Source organism: Onychomys torridus, chromosome 2 (assembly GCF_903995425.1).
Source record: "Onychomys torridus chromosome 2, mOncTor1.1, whole genome shotgun sequence".
In the NCBI taxonomy this organism is placed as follows: Eukaryota; Metazoa; Chordata; class Mammalia; order Rodentia; family Cricetidae; genus Onychomys; species Onychomys torridus.
In genome coordinates, this window is record NC_050444.1 from 78,727,466 (window position 1) to 78,743,534 (window position 16,069).

Here is a 16,069-nt window from a genome sequence, read left to right on the forward strand (position 1 = left end):
AATTAAGGATAGAAAGGAAATGCAATGGAAATCTGATTGGGTCATTTGGTCCCAGACAAGAGATTGACATGGCTCGGGAGAAAAACCAGAGCAACTTGTTCTTCTGAGCAACAATCAAAGAATCATAATAGAACTATCCAGAAAGGAAGAAATGTTTAAAACCATACAGAAATACTACTGGTCAAACTATGTAAATTCTTGCAATTAAAAAATAAATCTTATAGAATGATCATGGATTTAAAAAACACATACCATTAAAATCAGAGTGGATGGGGTGTGTGTGTGTGTGTGTGCACATGTGTTTGTGGGTAGATGAACCTGTGTGCACATATGTGGAGACTAGACATTGGTGTCTTCATTACTATCCACCTTATTTTTTAAGACAGACTCTTACTGAACCAGGTGTGGTGTTATTGTGTTCCCCGAAATATTGTGCACCCTAATAAACTTATCTGGGGTCAGAGACAGAACAGCCACAATATTAAACATAGAGGATAGGCAATGGTAGCACACACCTTTAATCCTAGCATTCCAGAGGCAGAAATCCATCTGTTCAAGGATACAGCCAAGCATGGTGACTCATGCCTTTAATCCCAGAAAGTGAACCTTTAATCCCAGGGAGTGATGGTAGAAAACAGAAAAGTATATAAGGCGTGAGGACCAGAAACTAGAAGCTTTTGGTTGGTTAAGCTTTAAGGCTTTTGAGCAGCAGTTCAGCTGAGATCCATTCGGATGAGGACACAGAAGCTTCCAGTCTGAGGAAACAGGATCAGCTGAGGAATTGGTGAGGTGAGGTGACTGTGGTTTGTTCTGCTTCTCTGATCTTTCAGAGTTCACCCCAATACCTAGCTCCAGGTTTGTTTGTTTGTTTATTATGACCATTTAAGATTCATTGGCTAGATGGACCAGTCAGTGAGCTCTGGGACCGAGCTGTCTGTGCCCCCTCCTCAGGACTGGGGTTGCAAGTGCATGCCACCACATTTCATGTGGGTTCTAGAGATCCAAACTCCCCTCCTCATTCTTGTATAGCAAAGGCAGCTTTATCCACTGAACTAATTTTCTGATATATTTTGAGAAAAAAAATTACCCATATATTTCCTGATTATGTCATATCAACTTTACAAATTATATCATATTATCTCACATATTATATATAATATGAACAGCTCTGTAAAATCCACACATAAATAGACATTAATCTGTATCTTTTAGTAATGATTCCTTGCCTTATTTAGAATGAGGAGTTTAGCTGACTCTTTTAAGGCTTCCTTTAGATTGAAAAAGCTGGGGTGACTGTGGGCCAGTGTTAGAAGTCTAAGCCCACCACTGCTGTGCCTTGATAAGGCACACTATCACCAATCCCATGCAGATGTTTATACTGCTGTATTGAATGTTTTCCCATCCCATATGCCTTCCTGGGTCACAGCAGTGACCAAGCTTGACCTCTACAATCCAAAACCACTTGCTTAGTCACCGGTAGGTAGGAGTGTTCACTATGCCTACTCCTAGGCTAGAACTCATACATAAACACTGCTTATAACCTACACTTTCACAAATGCTGTGTTTCAAATGGCCCTGGGCACCTCTTGTATTAAGGGTTTTCTTTTGTTCAGCTAGCAGTAGTGAGCTGTCCCCACTTCAAACTAAGAAGACAGACACAGACACTTCTTATAACCATCGCTTTAAAAATGCCCTTTTCCAGTTGTTTTTGGCTCCTGCTGAAATATAGTTTTCTTTTGTGTTTTTGATATTTTTATGTTAATATCTTCCTGCTTGTGAAACCTGTATTCTCTTACTGTATTGGGATTAGTCAGCAAATGCTCACTTAGGCACTTCTAAATCTCTGTCAGATAATTGGCGTGTGGCTTTTCCTTTCATGCTAATATTTCTGGGTTGCATCCTTACTGTAGCTTCCTTAATGGGTTATAATTGTGTTCTCTAGATGGGACATATTGTGATAACTAGAATTTTACCTCTTCCAAGTCTCAAAGAGTATGTTTGTCATTAAACAATGGTTTTTTGTTTGTTTGTTTTTTAAGTAATTTCTTGGTTACTTATGGTTCTACTCCTGTATATTTTTTATTCATATTTGGTAACTACTGTATTTTTCTCTAAGATTCTGAAATGTGATTGCGTAATTATGTACTATTTTGTTTTTATTGATCTTTGAGTCTGTCAAGATAACCCTTCTTAATTGCTACATTTGTGGCTTTCTTGTCTTTTTCCAATTAAAATTCCACTCGTCCAACCATGTTCTAAATATTTAAAAAACTGGAAACTTTACCCATCTCTGTCATTGTGGGATGTGCAGTCTCACTGAGTGACTTCTGCTTGCATACGGGTATCGCTGTGCCCCGTTTCCCTTTGTTCTCAAGAGTTACTGTTGCTCGTCTAAAGTCTTACATTCCATTCACCGCTTCCTCGAGTGTAACAGGAGAAGATGAAACCATGAGTTTATCAATGAACACAATTTTAGCCAAATTTCATACATGCCATTAAGACTTTTGTTTTCTGACCTATAACTATGGCCACTTCTAACTTTTAAACCAAAAAAAGTTACTGATCATTCTTTTTCTTAGTAGTCCTGTTGGATTTTATGTAATCTCTTGCTATATGCATTTTGGGTGAGAGAACAGAACTCTATAATTTATGCTTTTGAAATTTATTGAGGTTTGTCTTTGTGGCCTAACATCAGTCAGTCTTCCCCAGATGTTTGTTTGTTAAGAATTTATTTATTTATTTATTATCTATAGTGTTCTATCTGCATGTATGCCTGCAGGCCAGGAGAGGGCACCAGATCTCATTATGGATACATGTGGTTGTTGGGAATCAAATTCAGTACCTCTGGAAGAGCAGCCAGTGCTCTTAACTTCTGAGCCAATTCTCCAGCCTGTTCCCCAGAAACTTGAAGAAATGATCTTCTCTTTTTAGGCTACAAAGTTGATTCTTGGCTGTCAAGACTGTTTTTGGTTATGTATAAAATATTCTGTTTCCACGTTTTTTTGTCTCTGTTTTTGTCCTTCCTCACTCTACGAAGAAGGTTTCAAGGTCTTCATAATAAGGTTGTTTAACTATGTCCACCGTGGACTTGCAAGCTACATGCAGAGCAACACAGGTGCAGCATCTGCTGGTTTCCAGCACAAATGCAGATTGGACTTGTTTTTTGATCCCACTGGCTTTTTTACATGGGAGTTTGACAAGAGTTCAAGTTTTAGATGAATTGACTTCTGCTCCTTTATGTCCCAATGGTTTCATTTTCCATCTTTTCCCATTACTTTTTATTATTTGTAAATCCACTACACACACACACACACACACACACACACACACACACACACACACACAGACACAAGCTCAGCTCAGATGTTCTCACCTTCGTCTCATTATGTGAAAATATTTTTAGTGCATAATTTAGTGCATATTCTGAGTGCTGTCAGTCACAGATAGGACATAAGGAACCTAAGCCTGGGATTTGTATTTCTTTCAGAAAAGCCTATTTCTCCACTGAGTGTCTTCTTCCTTGCAAATGAACCTTATTGGATTCTTAATACTGGACTTTATAGACAGATAACCAAGGAGATCCTGATACACCAGCATATTCTTAACGCTGTGGTAGTGAGTGCATCAAAAATTGATTCCAAAAGTTTCCAAAATAAGCAAAATGAACAATTGTTGCCTTGCAGCATTCCCACCAATAACGTCCTCCAAGCCAAGTGTGGACATTCCAAATCTGCCTTCCTCCACCTCGTCCTTCGCCGTCTCTCCTGCATACTCCATGACTGTCATCATCTCCATAATGTCCAGCTTTGCCCTCTTTGCTCTTCTTACCATTGCTACTCTTTACTGCTGCCGAAGAAGGAAAGAATGGAAAAATAAGAAAAGGTCAGATTCGAGTTGAAGCCCATCACATAAAGTCATGCCTTGTAACCCACACACTCAATTCTGGAATTGGGGGGTAGAAGAGGAATTTCTGACACACCACCCTTGCCTTACTAACATCCATGCCCTGGCTTTAAAATTAGACAGCCCTACCTTGTGCTTTCAAAAGGTCACATGTACCAAAGTCAGTTTTTACAAAAGGAGGAACTTAATCATTTGGGTGGAAATGGCTATTCCTGTATCCTGCCTTCTCCCACTGCTGCTGCTGATATGGATGGTGACAAAATGTGCCTCTTGACTGGAGACCAAGCCACATACATGATTGTTCTCAAACCCAAGAGTCCTTAGCTAACTTAGTATTATATACTCTATGTATTTCTGACTGTCATGAAGGACCTAAGTCAAAGGCCATTCTTGATTTCGCTTCTCTTACCTGCAGAGAGTCAGCAGCGGTGACCCTCACCACACTACCTTCTGAGCTCCTACTGGACAGACTCCATCCCAACCCCATGTACCAGAGGATGCCACTCCTTCTGAACCCCAAGTTGCTCAGCCTGGAGTACCCCAGGAATAACATTGAGTATGTCAGAGACATCGGAGAGGGAGCGTTTGGAAGGGTCTTTCAGGCAAGGTAAAATTAACCATGAGGGGAAGGGAGAAATCTCTGTTGAAAAATTACAAGATCATTAGACTGATCTACTCTGTCTAAAGCTGTTATCAAGTTATTTAATTCTTTATATCATTTGTTTGAATTGAATGCTATGTTTGAAGATTTTTAAATTTTTTAATATACATAGGTTGGTGTTTTGCCTGCATGTATGTATGTGCATCATGTGGGTGCAGTGCCCTCAGAGACCAGAGAAGGACATTGAATCCCCTGGAACTGGAGTTACAGATGGGTGTGAGCCACTGTGTGGGTCCTCAAAGCAGTCAGTGTTCTGAGCCATCTCTCTACCCCCACATGCTTTACTGTAACTCTTAATATCCCTCCCATTCTTTACTAGAAAATAGTATACCTAGAAAGAATGTAGATTGCTGCATTTAAATTTGTAATTTATAGAAAATTTAATATATATTTATATATATTATATTTATATAAATTTAAAATCAATCAGCAGTTTACAAGAAGTTGCTAGTAATTCAACCATATTTGCTTTCTAGAAAATTGTTTTCTATACATTTTAGCCACAATTTCTTACATTGCTTTGGTAATAATCCCTATTTCCTTCCTTTTCTTCTTTCTGTTGTCATTCTCTGCTTCATTTAAAGTTCCCTTTGAATTAGTGTTTAAGAACTCAGAATCTGTAGACGTTAAATAGACATTCAGGGAGTAACAAAACAGAAAGGGAAAATGTAAATATTCAAGAATCAGCGAGTTCAGGAAAGGAGTGCATATTACAGGCAGTCCTAGCTCATTTCTTGACTTGGTGTGAAATGGAATAAAATACCCACTCTGTGTGGACACAGCTCCACAGCTGGGCAGCAGGATGTGGAATTGGATTTAGTCACCAGTTGTCTGTCTTGTCCTTAAGCAGGTGTAGCTCTGCTTCCATTTAAAGTAGCTTTGATATTGAGGTTGCATTTAAAATGAAAAGTCCCACAAACTTACTGTGAGATTGACAAGAAGCAACTCTAGGCTGTATGGGGGACATAAAAACAATCAACTGTAGATTCCACCCTCACGGAATTTAGATTCAGGTTGATCAGCAGGGGATTACAAAGGACATGTTAAGTCTCTCTCTCTCTCTCTCTCTCTCTCTCTCTCTCTCTCTCTCTGTCTCTCTCTGTCTCTCTCTGTCTCTCTCTGTGTGTGTGTGTGTGTGTATGTGTGTGTGTCCTCTAGTTGTTAAATAATACATTTAACATGTATGTTAAATTTTATATGTCACATAAATCATTTAAATAATCTATGTTGAAAACAACTAGTGAATTTCCTAATTGGCGTAACGAAGTTTAAGCCTGACTTACTGTAATCTTCCTTCGGTCTGTGGTTCCAGAAAAGGCTGCATAAGCATGGGGGGTGGGCTCTGTAAATGAGAGTAAATATAATCACGCTATAAACATCCCCGCCTTTGGTTTATCTCTCAGGGCTCCTGGCTTACTGCCTTACGAACCTTTCACTATGGTGGCCGTGAAGATGCTTAAGGAGGAGGCCTCAGCAGATATGCAAGCAGACTTTCAGAGGGAGGCAGCCCTCATGGCAGAGTTTGACAACCCCAACATCGTGAAGCTCTTAGGTATGAAAATGTGACTAAGGAAAACCGTTCCTCGGCAAAGAGGCCTCTGAGCTTTCCTTCTTTTGTATTTCACTTAGCTAGTCTGTTGTCTTTCTCACTGATCAGTGGGACGAGTCTCTCTCTTCCTCCTTAGTTTAGCCTCTCCCCTCGTTCCTGACAACGTACCCTCTACCACAGCTCTGAGGACGCTGTGCCTCACAGATGCCCTTTAACCCCATCACTTCCGACGGTCTCATCCCTGCTGCCTCTTCTCTGGTTAGAAAGTTTTCAAGTGTCTCCACATGAGATAAATTCCCTTGACACTAATTCACCATCACAGAATTTACTAAGGCCTAAAAGTATGTATAGCTCATTTGTCCATTTTATTTTTTCCTTAAACTAGAGCATCATGATTAAATCATATTTTGTTCATTGTTGTGTCCCCATTTCATCACAGATTCATAAATTTAACAAGTATTCACTGAATAGTTGATATAATTATTTAGAAATAAATAAACCTTTTAACATTATCTGGCCTTCTGGAGCTTACATTCTTTTTGGGTGATAGCAGAAGTGAATATGTGAAAATGTGGCTTATATGCTTCTGATTTGTTTTAAAACTCCAAGTAAAGGGAGACTTTTTGGTATGTGAGCTACTATCTTTGAAGACTTCAGTGTGCAGGTGACATTTCTGTACAGACTTGGCCGAGGTAAGAGAATGGCATTGTGGATAGACTGGAGAATGAGACGCTCCTGCACAGGCCCCACGGCGAGCTTAGCTAGTGCTTAAGGAACACCGGGCAGGGCTGGGAAGAGGGTGCGCTGTACAGGGTCCACTGTGCCAACATGAGGACCTGTGTTTGGATCCCCTGCACCCACAGAAAGGCTGGGTATGGTGACACATGCCTGTAAATTCCAACACTGGGGGAGTCGAGAGGAGAGGATCCCTGGGACTTGAAGGCAACCCACCTAGAGGGATTGGCAAGTGTGGTGATATATTGTGGACCCTAATAAACTTTCCTGGGGATCAGAGGACAGAGCCAGCCATTAGATTAGACATAGAGGCCAGACAGTGGTGGCACATACCCTTAATCCTATCATTCGGGGGAGACAGAGATCCATTTGGATCTCTGTGAGTTCAAGGCCACACTGGAAACAGAGCCAGGCAGTGGTGATACACACCTTTCATCCTAGTACTGGGAAACACACACACACACACACACACACACACACACACACACACACACACACGCCTTTAATACCAGGAAGTGACATGGCTGGGTATAAAAAGGTTTATAAGGACTGAAGAAACAGGAACTAAGACAGTTCAGCTGAGACCCTTTCAGATGAGGACTCAGAGACTTTCAGTCTGAGGAAACAGGATTGGCTGAGGAGCTGGCGAGGTGAGGTGGCTGTGGCTTGTTCTGCTTCTCTGATCTTTCAACTTTCACCCCAATATCTGACTCTGGATTTTTATTAAAAGACCATCTAAGATTCGAACAACAGGCGAGCTCCAGGATCAGTGAGAGACTGTCTCAGGAAAATAAGGTTGGGAGCAATTAAGGAAGACACTTGACATTGATGTCTATACCCCATATACATCCATGTGCACACATCCTACACATGTGCCCTTACACATAAACAGAAACATGTACACACACACACACACACACACACACACACACACACACACACACAGTAGAGAATAAAAAGGTAATGGGGAGGGTTTGAGAGAGTTGTGTAAGACTAGATCCATAGAAAATGTGGTGGGGTGGCTAGAAGATCCTGCAAGACCTTCACACAAAGAACTAAGGAAGGCTGAGGCTGGGAGAAATAGTCTTCCTCAGGAAAGAGCCCCAACTCTTCTCTAATACCAGATGGTCAGCCCTGACAATATACATACAAGTAACATTATACAGAACAACCAGGTTGTATTTAGGAATATGTATGTTTTACACACACACACACACACACACACACACACACACGTAATAACAATTAATGAAAAGAGGCCATGGATTTGAAATGAATAAAATTGAAAGTAAGGAGGGGGAAATGATATCATTATAGTATAATCTCAAAAATTAAAGAAAAACCCTGACTTTATTGTAAGTAAAATGGGAATCAAATGGAAAGTCTGAGCCACAAAGTGCCAAGCCATGGCATGATGTGATTCACATTTTTCCCAGAAGGCCTCTGTCTGGTTTGTTGAGTGGAGTTGCAGGGAAGGCAGTGAAAACATGGAGACAGTGAATGGAGTCTTTCTGTGTGCAGAAAAAGAAGATGTGGCACAGGTCAGCGAGGAGTGGGGGGGGGGGTAATGAGAGGAACGGGGGTCTGTGCGCATTCGAGGGCAGAACCAAATAATCCCTGGAGAGAGCAAATGTGAATTGTGCAATAGGAAGGGAGCCGAGGAGAAGGCTGCACACTTTGTTTAGGTTTTGCTGAATTCTGGAGTGAGGATAGCAATGGAACATTCAAGTGTGGTGAGCCAGACCCATGTGGAAGAGCTGAGAATACATGCGGAAAGCCAGATCCCTCCTACTGCGTTGGTCTGAACTTCCTGCTCAACACTGATCTGTCTCAGAAAACATAGCAATAGAGCTAAGATGAGGTACTCAGAGAGAAAGATGGCATTTCTGCTTTTTAAATTTTGTATAACTTGAAAGCCTTTGACAATGATCCACCATGAGAACCGAGCTGAGACACTTTTTTATTGTTGTTGCAAACTAATTTGAACTGTTCCTTAAAGTCTGACAGTATTTATAGGTGTCTGCAATTTTACAGCATTTCCTATTCCTGGGGTTGATTCTGACTCAAGCCAGGTATAACACACTGACTTGTGGTTACTGGGAAGTGTGCTTCTTCATCACCAATAAGAGTTTCTCCCAGACTGATTACCCACCAAGAGCTAAGATTCATATTGCCCATAATAATTGGAGGTAGAAGAAGGGTCAAAAGCTCAAAGTCACAGTTGGCTCAAAGTGGATCTGAGGACAGCCATGAGACTATGTAACACACATGCGTGCGCACGCACACACACACACACACACACACACACACCTTTTTTTCTTGAGAGGCATATGTTATCTTGAGCTTCCTCCTAATGTAAGAATTCTTTCAAAACCAATTTAACTAGCAGAACCACAGTAAAGCCACCTGATGATACATGTAAATGATTGTTGACAAAGACCCAAAGAAAATCGTGTAGGAGGGACAGTGAAATGTGACCAACATTTGATTTCCTCTTTGATGTATACACTGTCACCTAAAATCCTTTGAATTACAAAAATAACTAGAAAGGCCCTATTCCTTATTTCTCTTCTTTCTCTCAAACTGAAACTTCTACTTTTTCCATGAAAAACATAACAAATCTGACAATTTGTTTTTACTGTGATGTGAAATTATGCCCATCAGATTTAATGGTACAAGCTCATACATTTATTTCTCCTGTATAGTAAGATGTTAAGGGTTTTCAAATGTCTTCCTGACACTGTGTGTAAAATTCTCTGTGTGTGAACATTACTTTCTTTATAGAATGCATATCAAATGATAAAAATTTCGCCAGGCGGTGGTGGCGCACACCTTTAATCCTAGCACTCAGGAGGCAGAGCCAGGCGGATCTCTGTGAGTTCAAGGCCAGCCTGGGCTACCAAGTGAGTTCCAGGAAAGGAGCAAAGCTACACAGAGAAACCCTGTCTCGAAAAAACAAACAAACAAACAAAAAGACAAGTTTCAAACTCTTTTACCACAGCCACATAAGGAGTTCCTCCTAGAATTTTGGATTCTTTTTACTGTTCTTCCTAAATGCAGTAGATATTTCTTGTCCTCATTCTTCAGAGAACTAAACAGAATGATTGCATCTCACATCCCCAGCAAGCATGCGTTCCTGAATCCACTTACCTACCGTATGTTACCTTGTACTGCTCTCCAGATACCTGGTCAGTCTGAGGGATTTAAAGGAACAGGACATAGTCTCTCCATTCCAAGAGATGGATTGTTTGGGAAACACCTCTAAAACAATGAATGTGTATGAAGTAAGGTGGTAGGTACTATGTGAAAAGATAACAAAGGGAAAAATTGAAGAATCAAGGGGTCAGGAATTGAAACACGTTAGAAAGAGAAAAAATAAATCAAAATTTACCAGGTAACAGGAGATGTTTAGGAAAAGAAGTGGGGGGTCACACTGTGACTCCTGCTGTCCCTAAAACGTGGGACCCCATCTTTTCTGGTCTGGTCCTTTGATTTTGGAGGGTTCTTCTTTTCTTGTGGAAGGACTCAGCCTAACAAAGGTGTTATTTTGATTGCAGGTGTATGTGCGGTAGGAAAGCCTATGTGTCTGCTCTTTGAATACATGGCCTATGGTGACCTCAATGAGTTCCTCCGAAGCATGTCCCCTCACACCATGTGCAGCCTCAGCCACAGTGACCTGTCCACGAAGGCTCGGATGTCCAGCCCCGGTCCCCCTCCACTGTCCTGTGCGGAACAGCTCTGCATTGCCAGGCAAGTGGCAGCCGGTATGGCCTACCTGTCCGAGCGTAAATTTGTCCACCGGGACTTAGCCACCAGGAACTGCCTGGTGGGGGAGAACATGGTGGTGAAAATTGCAGACTTTGGCCTCTCCAGGAACATCTACTCCGCAGACTACTACAAAGCTAATGAAAATGACGCCATCCCTATCCGTTGGATGCCACCTGAGTCCATTTTCTACAACCGCTACACCACGGAGTCGGATGTGTGGGCCTATGGTGTGGTCCTCTGGGAGATCTTCTCCTATGGCCTGCAGCCCTACTATGGGATGGCCCATGAGGAGGTGATTTACTATGTGAGAGATGGCAACATCCTCTCCTGTCCTGAGAACTGCCCCTTGGAACTGTACAACCTCATGCGCCTGTGTTGGAGCAAGCTGCCATCGGACAGACCCAGCTTCTGCAGTATCCACCGGATCCTGCAGCGCATGTGCGAGAGAGCAGAGGGAACGGTGGGGGTCTAGAGTTGACTGTGTTCAAACAACACCCAGTAGGCTCTTTTCAGACTGTGAGCTGGAGGAATCCTGTGGCAGAGGTAGGATAGGACCGGATAGGAAAGCATTTAATGTAGACATCACGAGCCAGTTGCTTTTTGCCACAAGAAACAGATGGTGAAAAACCCGCAGTGCAGAAGAGTCTCATTAAAATAGGAGGTTGGAGACACAAGCTAGGAAAAGTAAGATGGTCGCAGGTAGCTCTTCTCTCTTGCAGGGCAGTTCCTAGTACATATGGTATAATGAGATTACCTCTGGTTCCGTTCCTGCATCACCCCTCAGAGTGAGACTACTGTGCTTGGTTGAATCCAAAGCTGGACGTGCCGCTTCATTTTTTTTTAAATTTTTTATTTTTTTAGCTTCATTGTTGATGGAAGACAACCTGTCCATTGCAAAAGCAGCATGTCTCTGTGTACATTTCGGTAAGGACAGAAATCTAAAGACAAGAACCATTCTTTCATCACTCAAGACACACGATAGGTCCTTTCTATTGCTTACTTCTTTCTTGCATTGATTGTGCAGTTACATATTTGCATTCTATAGTTGCGCATCTATTTTACCGATGGGTGGGAAACCCGCAAGCTCCTTGCTGACCGCACTTCCTGGCTCCTTTTCTGTCTGACCTCCGCCGGAAGTCTTTCCTTGGTGTGCACTCATCACAGAGGTGATTCGCCTCATTCCTCCTGTTTTTCTAGGAAAAAAATACTTCATAACTTACCAGTCTATCTTTTTTTTTTGAGAACTATATTGGCACATTTTTCTTAAAATAACATAGACAGATAACATTTTTCATCTCTGTCAAGTATGATCTCCTTCTTTTCTACATGCTCTTGAATTTGCCATATAGTAATTATGTTGCCACAGGCCACTAAATATTGTAAAACATTAGGCATAATATCAGATATTGGATATGCTTTGTGGTTCTAAGCTATTTCACAAGGAATGTTTTTGTGCATTCTGATGTATTATCTTTTGAAGGCGTTTTGATTGATTGGTCCTATGATTAGCAGAGTGTTGCTTCATAACTTCTGCATAGTGGATCAAACCATCTTGTTACCTACTATGATTTTTCTTAAGTCCCTGGACTCGGGTCCTCCAATGCATAAGGTTTCTCAGTGGAGACCTACACACACACACACACACACACACACACACACACACACACACACAAGCACATGTGGAGGTGATTTGTCATCTGTGTGTGGTTTCAAAGCCTATACTACATGCCTTGCTATTGTTCTTCTAAATGTTTTCAATGACTAGAAAGCCTATTTTAGTATTATCCATTTAAATCATCTAAACATCGATGGCATGTTTGTCTCGGCATGAGTTTTAATTTGCACTTTGGAATGAAAACCACCAAGTTATTTCACTGGTAGCTGGTTAGAATGTGATATTGTGTAGGGACAGGGGTCCAGTACAGCAATTAAAACGGAAGACATGCTGCCAGTTGCAGGATGATATCAGCAAGTCACCAGCAAGTCTAAATAAGTGACCAGCACCAAACACAGCAAAAGTACCAAGTCATTTTGCACATGGTGCCAAAACATGTTCTCTGGAATTAGGCTAGAGCAGAAAAAGAAAACTTTCCATCACTTCATAGTTTACTATGAATCTGTTACATGTCTTTATTATTCTAAAAAGTAATGTAATTTTTGAATAATATCAATTTATGGGTATCTCATAATTTAATCAATCTTAGATTTTTGAACATGTGACATTCTCTTAATTTTCATCATCATAAACAGTATTCTGATCACCTCCATTTTTACACATCCCTAAATATCTCTTTATGGAAAACACATGGCATGCACTATACCATAATTTTTGCTATGGGGCCTGAAGAGATGGCTCAGCAGTTAAGAGTATATACTGCTCTTCCAAGGACTGGAGTTCAGTTCTCAGCATCCACCTTGCAACCACCTGTAATTCCAGGTCCCAGGGGTTCCAATGCCTCTGGCCTCTGAGGGCACCTGAACTCATTCATGTGCACATACTCACACACAGATACCCACAAAACACATAATTAAAATGATAATAAAAATAAAACTTTTATTGTGTATTGTTATGGCCTCTAGAAATGTTATCATAGCTACATTGTACAAGATAACTCATAACACTAAGCACTTGCTATGATAGAAAATTAATACTCTTTTATCAGTTTTGTATGTGGGGGTGCATGAACATGTACACACACGTGTGGGGGTGCACAATGTCATGGTCATAGAGAGATCAGAGGACAACCTCTCTAGTGCTGGTTATCTTCTACCTTGTTTGAGATGAGTTCTCTTGCTGTTTGCCACTGGCCTGAGAGCTCCAGGAATTCCCCTGTCTCTGCCTCCATCTTGCTATAGAAGCTTGGAGGTTACAACAGAGGCTCCTGCCTCTGGTTCTGGAGACCCAAACTCTGGTCCATCCTTGTATGGCAAGGAGTTTACCTACTCAATACTCTCTTTTTAAATAAAAAAGAGAATGGCCTTTTTCATTTTAAACTCTGGGGAAATTGAGCTGGGCACGGCAGCACAGCTTCAATGCTAGCACTTGGGAGCCTGAGTTACAAAGGTCACAAATTCCAGGCCAGCTTTGATGACACAGTAGCAAAACTCAGTCTCAAAAAGCAAAAGTAAGAGTTGAAAATTTCTTTTCTCTAATTATCTGCAGTCTAATTTTCTATTGTGTTCATTTTAGAATTGAACAGTAAGGTTTATTTTATAAAAAGCATATTATGCTTTTATTATACTTTATATGAAGAGAAAATAGATGTATATTTTACCTTAAAGTAAATGTTCATTTCTTATGAAAAGGAGAAATAAGCAACATACATTAATAACATTAATAACATTAATAACATATACTTTACAATAATAATAAAGAACAATTATAGTAATGAAGAAACAACAACTGTTGCTTATTAATTTTAATATCACAAGAATATTCTTCCACTATTTATCAATAAGTAGATAGGGAGGTAGATGGCAGATAGAAGATAGATAGATGATAGACAGACAGACGGACAGATAGATAGATAGAAGATAATTTAAAGTAAAACAGACAGACTGATACTACTGTACAGATAAGAGCTTTGTTCTTATCATCTAATATATTCTAACATATTCTGTACCAAAAATATTCATGTACAGCATCACTTGTAATGATTGCATATATGAATTTATTATAGTTTTATTATGAAGTAGTTCATTGTTGGAATTAGGCTTATATCTATTTTTCATAATAAAATATAATCTTTCATAATCTTTGTTGCTGAATATTGTGAACATTTTTCTTAAGTAATTTCTTTAGATACCACTCTTAGAAGTGGAATTTATAGATTAAAAGCACTTGTACTTTTAGTGATTTTGAACATATTGACAATTACATTTCTTTATCAGTCTGTCAATGCATATATCTTTCATAAAAATAACAGAGAACATTTCTACATTTCTTTCAGCCTCACCAGTTCTAAGTACATTTGCATTGTGATCATTGTCAGTACAGTAACTTAGAATTTTTCATTTTTCAGCTTGCACTTACAGTTATTTAAATACTGATTATTTTAAATATTTCTCAGTGTTTTGAGGACTGTTGACTTAGGATTTGTGTGGTACTAATATTTTCTGTTGAGTGTGCCTCTTTCTCATTGCTTCATAAAAGCATTTTATATATTTTTAAAGCATTAAATTTTGTCATACACATTTGAACCACAGCTATCATGCTGAAATATATACAGATTTTCTTGTGTCTTTGTTATAAGTTTTTATTCGTTGAAAAATGATGCTGAATTTCAACATACTCAAATGACTATTTTCCCTAGTTGAAATGTTAATAATGTACAATCATGTAAAATTACTTCCTAATATTGAAAGAATAAACTCTTTTCAGATGTCAATCTTATATTTAACTTCTGATCTATTAAGATTTTGCACCAACATTTCTAAATTGAAAATTCATCATTTTCCTCTCTGTTACAGTTTTATCTGCAGAGTGATAGTTTCATAAACTTAAGAGATTTTTCTGTATGATATTGGCTAATAGTATGGTTTGGCTATGGTTTTGATGTATCCCAAAGGGTCATTTTCTGGAAGCTTGGTGCCCAGGGTGGCATTGCTGAGCAGGGTGGTCTGGTCATATGTGACTAAGGCATTGCAGGCATCGCCCTCAGAAGAGATTAGTGCTGGTTTCTTAGAGTGAGGTAGTCCTCGTTAGAGTGGGTTGTTATGAAGCAAGATCACTTCTTCTGCATGTGCCCTACTGTGTGTTCCAGCTTCCTCTGTATTTCCTGGACATATTGTAATAGTCAGCAACCCAGCACCCTCCAGCCACCAGAATTGTAATCCAAATAAAAGATTCAACCTCAGGCACTTGGTTATAGCAAAAGGAAATAGAGTAATATATAAGTGCAAAAGGCCCTCAGACCTTAGTAGGCCCCTAGACCTTAGCACAACTGATGTCATGGTGGAAATACCATTCAGGCTGTATAACTCAGCACATAGACAGCACCACCTGCCCAAACTAAAACAAAGACCTAATCCATCAAAGTCCATAGTTCTGGGAAAGTCTCTAAATGTAATAAATTTCCTTTTTAGCTTCTGGATAACTGTTCTTATTAACTGAAGTATGTCAACCCAGATTTTTGTTGTTGTTGTTAAAAGTTCATCCTGAGAAAGGCTCAGGGTTACACTAGGATCCTGAACACCCAGTGTGGTTGCTGGCTTATAAAAACTTTCTATTGTTTTAAACCCATGTCTTAGTAGTCCTCTCTGGTGGATATCCCACAACCATAAGTATTTTTTAAACTATTGTTTACAGAGGTAACAAATCTAAGGGAAAACAACAACAACAACAACAACAAAAAACCCTCTCTTCAACAGGGACAGAAAACTCAAGTCCCTTCTTGCTCTTTACCTCTAGTCCAAGCTGCTGTACTGAAAACTTTGCTATTGTTAGTCTTAGT

At 40.0% G+C, this 16,069-nt stretch overlaps 1 protein-coding gene across 2 annotated transcripts in view; it reads left to right on the top strand.

The window, feature by feature from the left end:
* Positions 1-11,831, top strand: part of Musk (muscle associated receptor tyrosine kinase) — an 88,965-nt gene extending 77,134 nt beyond the window's left edge. For both annotated transcript variants that reach the window (XM_036179976.1, XM_036179975.1), the window contains 4 exons: positions 3,684-3,882; positions 4,319-4,510; positions 5,968-6,116; positions 10,406-11,831. In XM_036179976.1, the coding sequence (XP_036035869.1) occupies positions 3,684-3,882; positions 4,319-4,510; positions 5,968-6,116; positions 10,406-11,088 (1,223 nt within the window). In that variant the 3' untranslated portion in view covers positions 11,089-11,831. The remainder of the gene's footprint in view (positions 1-3,683; positions 3,883-4,318; positions 4,511-5,967; positions 6,117-10,405) is intronic.
* The last annotated feature ends 4,238 nt before the right edge of the window (positions 11,832-16,069 follow it).